Genomic DNA, 10,791 nt, shown 5'->3' with positions numbered 1-10,791 from the left:
CAAAAGTAATTATTCGGGTACTTTTCTCTTTTATTTACCTTTTCAACCACCCAAGCTGAATCGGTTTCCGCATATCACATACTACATTCCAAATTAAAGCAAACGCGTATGCATTTTCTTCTGACATAAACCTTTTTTAGCCTAAAATCTAAACACAGGTGTTAATATTTTTGCACTATTTGAGAAAATGAAATAAACACACCTGTATTAACACATAATTCCGTAACATTTACAAATTATATTTACATACTTTACCACTAATATAACTTTCATTTGCACACTTTAACACTTAATTTTAACATAACAAAAAAGTTTAATTTTTAACACTCTTTTGTTACAACATACACATGCACACGCACTATTTGAACGTGTTCACATAATTTTAAACATTATTCTTTAAAATATTTTAACACTTTTACATGTTTAACACATCTTTACTATAATAGTGTGCAAGTGTAACACGACTAGTGTTAACATTTTACATTTATGTTTAAATTAGTGTTAAAACTGTTAACAAATGTGTTAAATGTTGAACAAATGTTAACGAAATTACGTGCGAATACAGGTGTTTAAGTTTTAAAAAGGTGTTGCTCAAATCGTGTTAAAATATATTGATACCTGTTTGGCAGTGTATAGACAGATATGCTCAAGGCAATGTGACATCGATAAGTGCTTATAGCAAATGTTAGCATTAAAATATTATTAATATTTCACACTGTTAATAATATAGCTTTGTTTGACTGTTTGATTTGGTTTCAGAAGAGAGCAATACTGACGCATTTACGACGTCAATTGAACAAGATGCATACTAGCTATTAAAGGAACAACCAGACATTGGGATGTCAAATATGTATCAATTGACATACCGTAAAACTTCGCCTATAGGCATATTGCTTCTTATGAAAGCGAAATTTATCCATGCGCCATTATGGAGTTTGAGCAAATAAATTACAGATCCAAACATACAAACAAGTATTATTGTAAGACTAATCTATGGTTTTGGATATATTCACGCTTGTTTCATATTAATTGAGCTTTCATCAAAAACGCTATATGCTTGTAGACGGGGTTTTACGATATGTCCATTCTTCAGAGTCTATGCTCCATTCAATAAAGCCATAGGCCAGTGTAACATATATATACAAAGGCATATGAGGGCAGAATTCTTTGAAGTTTCTCTAAGACCAATCATCAGAATATTTCTGTGGTGCAGTTTGCACCACCTCCTCACCCCCGATCCCTCTGGCTACGCCATTGTGGCAAGATAGATGGATATTTCATATCGTACAAATCTAGCAGAGTGAAAAATAATACTAAATAAGGATGAAATTAAATGAATAGTAAAAGTAATTTTGAATGGTTTCTGGGGTTTTTTACAAATTGGCATGTGGCACGATATCAAAGATATCAAAAAGAAGATATTCACAAAGATGCAGAAATAATAACCAAAAATAATTTGGTACTATATATACAGTGTGTATCAAAATGATTGGATGGTACCCATCAATATCCAGTGAGCATGGCCGAGACTGCCACGTCAAAATGCCGGGTCAAAATGCAGCATAACATCCATCTTTATTTTGTAGATTTATGTAAAAAAGTCATAAAACTATCAATTGCAGTGTAGAATCTATGTTGAATTTGGAAGAAGCAGGCGTTTCATTAGACAACAAACCTGATGGCTATCAATCATTTTGATACAGCTTCTATATAGCTAATGGTAAATTTGTTTTTATTCGGAATACAAATTTAACCACTTCCTATGAATGTATATCCCTTCCTCTATGAAATGCTACCATTTAAGGTAAGTAAATTCCACTAAGAAATACAGCAACATGGCGAGTTGTTCCAAAAAAAAAAGAACAAAGATCCGATTTTCCAAAAATGTAACTATTTCTGTCCTGTACAGGAAGCTGCGGAAAGCTATCATGGTTCGAGCAAATCACTCGAATTATAGTAAAGTCATCGAGTAACTAAGTTCTGGATTTTTTTATAATGTTATTTACTCGAGTGAAAAAGAAAGCAAAAGTGTTTATCCCGTCTTTATCCATGCATTATCTAAATGTATTTACTGAAATTAGTATTGTATCATTATAAGTTTCTATCATATCAAAAATATACTTTGAACTGAGCCGAGGACTTAGAATTAGTTGATCCTTGAAGCCAAGAAAACTTTATTAAATATGTGTCAACTTTCCTGGTGACACAATCTGATCCAACTGGGTCAAATGCCGAAATTTCAAAAGCGCGATACAGTGAAAAATATAGAGGGGGGCAATAAAATACACAAGAAAAATAGCATTGTAAAACCGAACTTTATAACCAAGGCAGCATAATATTAAGGAGCTGTAAAGATTTCAGTCATGGTAACAACACGCTTGGTATACCATGTTACTGGGCAACAGGACAAGTTGATGATGATAACAACTCAATAATATTTTAAAATGACCGTTTTCGTTGGATCAGATCAGGCTTCAAACATCACATACACTCTTTGAAATAAAGGAACCTATAGGTCTTACTTGTCATCCATAAAATGGAACCTATAGGTCTGATTTGTCCTCTTAAATGATTGTATAAAGAACCAAACAAGTATAAGCTATAAAAAATAATTTTTGGTTCTTTGTAGAACCATTTTCATCATCACAGAACCTTTACAGAATAGTTAGAACCTTGTGACCAAATTTACTATTTATATTAATGAAATCATTTAATAATGTTTGGTGACCATTCGTGTCGAGCCTTGCTCTGTATAATGGTTCGCAGGGCCGGATTTACCTTTTTTGGGGCCCTGGGCCAGGCCAAAATTTGGAGGCCCCAAACGCACCGTGAATAAGGCATGTGCACTCGAGTGGCAAAGTTTTTAGATGATATTTAAACATTTCTATTTTAGACTATTTTAGCCCAAATTGAAGCTGAATTTTCGGCTAAAATGGAAGATGCACACTGCACAGGGCAATTTTGGGGGCCCCCAAAATTTGGGAGCCCTGGGCCCGGGCTCATCTGGCCCTATGGTAAATCCATCCGGCCCTGATGGTTCGTCCACTTGTAGGTCAAATAATGTTTTCATTCTATTGCTTATAATTAGTTTGATTATTAATAAATAAAATTGGAGTTGAAACTAAAAAACAACTATTCTGAGAAGATTCTGTGTTAATCTATATAAAAGGGTGCTTTTAAAGAATCTAAAAGAACACAAAATTCTTTTAAGTTCAAAGAACCTTTCATAGGACCATTTTATTTTAAGTGAGTGTTCCAAGGGAACATGCAGCCCTTTATAGTCCAAGGGTTATTAGTCTGAAAAGGGTTAAAGTTAGGTTTTCGGGTATGTTATAGGTTAGGATTATAAAGGTATAGGGTTAGCATTATTAGTAGAATTAGTGTTGGTTAGAAATGGGGTTAGGCTAGGGTAAGGAGAGTCAGGATTATGTTAAGGTTAGAGTTAGGATTAGGGCTTAGGTTAGGGTTATGGTGAAGTTTAGAATTAGTGTTATATAAGTAATATTGGCTTTTTGGACTAACAACCCTTCGGACTATAATGGACCTGTCCCTATTTTCCTTCTGCGTCTCCGTTGCCAGCGGTTGTACCATTATTGATTTCTTCACCTTCCGCTTTATACACAGGTGGATGATGTAGTCCTATAATTAAGTAGTATGTCCATGCTCCAACTGGACCACCGATAAGTGGCCCCACGATCGGCACCCACCACCACTGCTTACCATAGGGTCTGTTTGAATGTAACAAAATGAAATACCGACATTTGAAATTGTATTCTCATTGCTTTAAATGTTTACAAACCAAAGTAAAAATCACATGAAAGTTGAAAGCGATCCGAACTATATCCATTTCTTAGGAACGCAAAATGGCTTTATGGGTGTCGACCATGCAAAATGTTCTCCAGATTAAAAAGACCGCGGTCAGCATGGTCTCTTACCGATCGATTGCATTTGGATCATTTGGATTTGTTTTTACATTTACACAAATTTGGTATCACACTGCAGCGAGTAAAATTTTCCTCGCGTTATATCCACCCTATAAAGTGTGGGCCTTCACTAACTTTATCTTGATGTGTTTATAAGCCTAGATATAATTAAAGACAGATAAAAAAGACTAATTCGCGTCTGACGTCAGGCCATTAGCGCGACGTGATTGGTTGCCAACCTGCGCAGTACGGCATTTTCTGTCTAGTTGTCAGAATTTCAGATGCGAACTAGTTTTTTTTTATCTCTTTTTAATACTTCCGACAATTTTGAAGTTTTAAATTTTGATCCCTGTATAAACGTTGACCTTGGAAATCTCAAATAATTATGAAAAAAGGAACATAATTATCGTAAAATCAGTTGGAATACTTACGCCCAAACTTTTGGCCCATATTGTGCGATGTAAGCGAACAGTCGTGGTCCAAGATCTTTAGCTGGATTCAATGAATAACCACAATTAAATCCAAAGGCTAAACCAACTCCAAACAATATCATACCAATAATATATGGTTCCATCCCTTTTACTGGTTTGTGATTACGTTCATCGGTGACTGCTGCAATAGTGCCCATTAGTAACGCTGTGCCTACGATCTGTGCAACACAATTATTATATGCAAGCAAAATAAATTATTAGGCTTGGGGGACTAAAAACATCTATTCTACTTCTACAGGCCTGACTGAGCCCAATGTTGCTTTTTGTGGACTTTTGTTATCTGCAAGTAAAAACAGTAATTTTTCAAGTTGGCCAAAGTAGATTGAGTGAAATTTTTGGAAAAATTGTCAAAATATATTTGCCAAAATTGTTCAAATATTTTCAGGTTTTCAAGCATCCCGTGATTTGATTAGGGTCATTTAGTCTCTAAGGGGTGGTGCAATAATTATGTGTACCCCGGGGGTGAATTATAGGGGGGGGCAAAGATTTTTGGCACGGCCAAAGGGGGGCAAGCGATTTTGGCAGACCATTTTGAGAATTCACCCCCCGGGTACACATAATTATTGCACCACCCCTAACAGAAACAGGTTGATTTTTTTGTCGCATTAAGGGATCTGGAATGAGCGTTTTGAGCGTTTCGACAGTATTTTTTGTGGGACATGAGAGCACATCAGACATATCGAATAGCATTCTGAATACGAAGAATGTCTTTCTGATATCAAATAATTTTCATTTTTTGAAATTCACGATATAATACAAACTTTATGACAAATTATTAAAATTTGATATTTTTCACATTTTTGATATATAGGCCTAACAGTCCTCGAAGTAAATTTTATAAATCTAATGATATATTCTTAAAGTGTATGGAGCTGGGAGGAAAAGCCGACGATCAATTGAAAATGTTGACCTTTCATATTGAAAATATGGATTTTTTTTCCCAAAAAGACCTAATTTTTTTGTGTGTTTTGGGGAAAAAATCCATATCTTCAATACGAAAGGTCAAAATTTTCAATTGATTGTCGGCTTTTCATTCCATCTACATACACTTGAAGTATAAATCATCAGATTTATAAAGTTTACTTCGAGTACTGTTAAATATCAAAAATATCAATTTTTAATCATTTGCCATAAAATGTGTATTACATTGCGAATTTTAAAAAATCAAAATTATTTGATATCAGAAGGACATTCTTCGTATTCAGAATGCAATTCGATATGTCGCATGTGCTCTAATGTCCCACAATAAATACTGTCCAAACGTTCATACCCCATCCCTTAAAGGGACATTTTGTGATCCACAGCCTCATTCCCCTAAAAGTTTAAATTTTGATATCATCAGACACCCATGACTATACATAATTTGTGTGTATAAAAACTGAAGATTCGGTCAATTGACAAAAGACATCGATGTCGGTCTGCGGACATGGCCATGAGACATTGTGATACATGCAATTGGGCGTATTTCACAAATTCAATGTCCCAATTAACTGAAAAATCATGCCTATAGATTGTCATAAAACGTGTGAAATCTTAATATAAGGTAAGCTTTTGTTACCTGGAGGAATGCTCTCCTCAAAATATGGTAACCACGGGATTCTGCATCATAGCATGATGTTCATGAAACTAACGAAATGTTACTTGTATGCTACCACCTTTTGATCAGAGGATGATTTAAGCACTACCCAACACCCCACTGGGTTAACTGTGCAGTGAGCAGAGCTAGCTGTATGACACCACTACTGCTCTGCTGATACTGCATAGAATTTGAATTTGTACTGCTACAATAAAAACACAGTTAATTTGCTGGTCGATTTCACATTTTATGTTACCTATACAGAAGGTGTGAATTGTCCTTTAAACACGCATCACTTTTGTTCTGAAATCGACAAAGTAACAATGACACACACACAATTCTAAAACATCATCTTTTGCACAGAGTTCAATGGGATTTGAAAAGTAAAGTGGCAGTTGAAACTCTAGTGATAACACTTTTGCAGTGCATGATGGGGCTTCCTTAAATCATCCAGAGGTTAAAATGACGAATTCATTTCTTACTTGGTCAAATACACCTTCCCCAAGAGATAAGAATTCTTGTGGATAGGTTCCAAATATCCCGGCTGTTGCATTTGGACCAGTTACTTGTCTCGTACCACCATCAATATTGTTGATGCCATCTATCATACGCGGGGAGAAAATAATACATTTATGTCAATTATCAAACTCATGTAGATAGTCGCACCTATGTAGGTCTACTCATCTTGCGGGCCTCGTACGTTTTAATAGCTTTAAATGTCGGGTTATATAGCCTAAAGGTTATCAAAACGTTTTTAAAACCTTTTATATAAAAAACACTACAAAAAACAAACGCAGTAATTTATTGTGCGCCAGTACGCACACCGGGTACGCACAGGCACAATGCCTAGACGTTGATCCACAAGTCTCAGCACACAATACGGTTTGAATGGGGAGTCAAAGCAGCAGTGTGTGGGTACGAGTCGAACAACCGTCCCTCAATAGGAGCGGGCGTTAGAGTGAATCTGTCACATGGTTGGGATCGGGTCATCAAACAACTATAGGCGGCCGTGAGGGCCAAAAGGGTCTCAAAAACACGTTCATGTCTCAAACACACGTATAGGTCTCAAATCAGGTATTACAACCGAGACCTTTCTCTGTTTTTGAGACCTTTCTCTGTTTTGAGACCTTTTTATGTTTTTGAGACCATTCTCTGTATTTGAGACCTTTCTCTGTTTTTGAGACCTTTCTCTCTTTTTGAGACCTTTCTCTGTTTTTGATACCATTCTGTTTTTGAGACCTTTCTCTTTATTTGAGACCTTTCTCTTTATTTGAGACCTATCTCTCTTTTTGAGACCTTTCTCTCTTTCTGAGACCTTTCTCTCTTTTTGAGACCTTATTGTACTTTTGAGACGCTTGTGTGGTTTCTGGTTGACATGATTGTTCCTATAACCATTCAATGCTAATGCTATATTCATCCAATGCTAATAACAAAATAGGTCTAGATCGCACTCCCGACTGAATATTCATGATACAAAATGCCGTCAAACTTTTGACACTTTTGAATAAAGCACGCAGTAGTTAAATGTACGGGCCAGTGATTGCAATCCTAACATATCTTGTGCACTCACTCAAAGAATTGATCATCATGATCATAGCCCACGCATTAGCCACTTGTCAGATATGCTGCATTAGCATTTTATGATGACAATTGAACTTGGCACACTCAATAATATTGTATATCTTTCTTTGCTCATAATTTTGATAATAGATCAAATAAAATATCAACATAAAGAAATTGCAGGGACGTTAAATTTTGGTCCTTTTGTTGAAATTTAATCACATGCATTAAAAAAACCCGTTGTGTTCCAACTTCACTTAACACAATACTCATTGATATACATACCTATATATACGCCATATAAAACGATCGAAGCACAGAAAGCACCAAAAAACTGGGCCATCATGTAACATGGTAACCATGCCCATCTGAGTTTGCCCAGAAGAGTAAAACCCAATGATACGGCAGGATTGAGGTGTCCACCTGTTGGGAAAAAGTGTTATAAAATCGAAAAAGGAATAAGTTGCTTGATGCAATACGTTTGCAAATTCTATCTTTCTTCAAAACCCACAAAAATGTATCACCCTTCAACGAAAAGCCCACACCTAAAAGTAAATAGTCATAAGACACATTTATTTAGCTTCATGTTCTACCATTTTCAGTCATCATGTAGTTAGCACCCGGTAGTCAATACAGGAACCAAATGCTCTTATATTTAGGCCTACCAAAAATATACGTTTTAGGGCCGGGCGTACCGGGGCCACCGAGCCGGGGTAGGCAAATTTCCAAATCATCCCCGTGATTCGCTACCAAAATGACTTTACCATGTTACAAATACGCTCGATGCGCAGTAAGCGCAGTAAGTTTAACGCTAAAACGGTCAAAATTATGACAATTGTGGCCTAAAACCGGGCCAAAGGAACATGCACATTACAACTTTTGGTCAATTTTGTACCGGTATTTCGAGCCAGGGGTAGGCCTAACTTATTCTAAGATTATTTTGCGATCGCTGAATTTGTGTAGTATGGATTTTGCAGATACACAAGGTGTATAGCTCAGGTTTGACATGTACATGAACTTGGAAATGAATGCACACTTATGAACAAACATTCAATACGATAATTTCACAACAGAAGGTGGACCAGTATCATGGTATAGTAGAGACACGACAAAAATAATTATGTGGTTCATTAAGCAGTGCTCTAAAGGAAAATATGTTGTAAAAACAATGTCAATAAGTGAAAGGCTAGATTTGGGTAGACCTGGCTTTAAACAAAATGAGATACTATTCATAGGGTAAATTGGGATAAATGGAACGCTTAAGCAATAAATCACTTTCTGTGGTCGGGAAGGTATCCATATATGATTTTTGTTTGTTTCAATAATATGTTTTTACAACTTGTTTTAACAGATTTACTCCTATTTTATGCTTTGTTTCTTGTACTCGGTCCAAATACATTACATACATGGTCAGGGTGTTCCAGTTACCCCAACAAATTGGGGTATATGGAACAGCAGGGTGGGTAATTGGATCAAGGGGCATTACTTGCAAAGAGCTATATTTACATTGAAAAGACATGAGAATATTTTATTTAACATACATTTCGTGACTAAACAAATGAATAACAACAAAAATTTTGTTTTCATGTTTTTTTATAAACATGGTAATATAGCACGTAAAATACACTTTCTCTTGGTACATAACAGAAAAAAATTATTTTTAGATTTAAAAAACATCAATAAGGGGCCTAATCTACCATGATTTAGTCATTTGTAGTATATATAATTTCATATTATTTAAACCTATCAGCAAAAAAATATTAACATGATATATATATATATAAAGTCAGTCAACCATGTTCCATTTACCTCAAGTGGATCTGTTGTGGGGTAAATAGAACACCAAACGAATTAATTAGTATATTAATTTGCATAATTTCATCATTAAAATCTACTATATTTTTGTTTAAAACATTTATGTTATTGTAGATAACAAACATATATTGCCAATATTGTATGACAACTCTCAGAACAATATTTAAATATTTAGGAATCATACCCTTAAATTAGTATTGTTCACTGAACCGTAGCACCACTTCATGGTCAGTGACAACCTTTGAGATTTTCTTCCACTCCAATACCGAGTAAACCCAAATTTGGGGTATATGGAACAAAAACGAAACGTATTGCGTTGGAGTAAATGGAACACTGATGTTGCCCAATTTTGTTCTTGATTGAGGAAATTGTATTCTCAGCGATCCATTTACCCCACCGTTCCATTTACCCCAATTTACCCTATATTGTTAGTTTTAGTCAATTCCTGAAAAATACAGAACCAATTTTCTTGGATTAAAAAATATTATCCTGTTTTGCCAAATGAAACATAGGCATAGGTAAATCCTAATCTTTAGTCTTAACTGGCAATGAAAGCAAAATTTTAATATTTGGTCAATTTTTGGAAATAAGGGCATAAACGGAAAATGTTCAAATTTATTTCAAAATTTAACGATGTGTAATGAAAACAATAAGATACAAAACAATATACCCTTCTTTTGTCAAATCTCATTATCATTACCATTTTATATATAGTTTCTCATAGACAAGATGAAAATATTTTATCAATTAATTAAGGGATCCAAAATGAGCGTTTATTGCGTTTCGACAGTATTTTTTGTGGGACATGAGAGCACCTCAGACCTATCGAATTGCATTCTGAATACGAAGCATGTCTTTCTGATATCAAATAATTTTCATTTTTTTAAATCACAATATAATACAAATTTTATGACAAATTATAAAATTTGATATTTTTCAAATTTTTGATATATAACAGTTCTCGAAGTAAATTATATAAATCTAATGATATATTCTTAAAGTGTATGTAGCAGGGAGGAAATGCCGACGGTCAATTGAAAATTTTGACCTTTCATATTGAAGATATGGATTTTTTTCCCAAAAAGACCTAATTTTTTTTTTGGTGTTTTGGGAAAAAATCCATATCTTCAATACGAAAGGTCAAAATTTTCAATTGATCGTCGGCTTTTCATCCCACCTACATACACTTTAAGTATAAATCATCAGATTTATAAAGTTTACTTCAAGTACTGTTAAATATCAAAAATATCAATTTTAATGATTTGCCATAAAATGTGTATTGAATTGCGAATTTCAAAAATCAAAATTATTTGATATCAGAATGACATTCTTCGTATTCAGAATGCAATTCGATATGTCTGATGTGCTCTAATGTCCCAAAATAAATACTGTCCAAACGTTCATACCCCAGCCCTTAAGTAAATTT

At 34.7% G+C, this 10,791-nt stretch overlaps 1 protein-coding gene across 2 annotated transcripts in view; it reads right to left on the bottom strand.

The window, feature by feature from the left end:
• Positions 1-1,410: 1,410 nt before the first annotated feature.
• Positions 1,411-10,791, bottom strand: part of LOC140152952 (aquaporin-10-like) — a 37,742-nt gene continuing 28,361 nt past the window's right edge. For both annotated transcript variants that reach the window (XM_072175502.1, XM_072175503.1), the window contains exons 4-7: positions 7,836-7,973; positions 6,473-6,591; positions 4,355-4,572; positions 1,411-3,728 (exon numbers count right to left, since the gene is read on the bottom strand). In XM_072175502.1, the coding sequence (XP_072031603.1) occupies positions 3,551-3,728; positions 4,355-4,572; positions 6,473-6,591; positions 7,836-7,973 (653 nt within the window). In that variant the 3' untranslated portion in view covers positions 1,411-3,550. The remainder of the gene's footprint in view (positions 3,729-4,354; positions 4,573-6,472; positions 6,592-7,835; positions 7,974-10,791) is intronic.

This window comes from Amphiura filiformis, chromosome 5 (assembly GCF_039555335.1).
Source record: "Amphiura filiformis chromosome 5, Afil_fr2py, whole genome shotgun sequence".
NCBI classification, from domain to species: domain Eukaryota; kingdom Metazoa; phylum Echinodermata; class Ophiuroidea; order Amphilepidida; family Amphiuridae; genus Amphiura; species Amphiura filiformis.
This window is presented reverse-complemented; position numbering and strand designations above follow the sequence as displayed.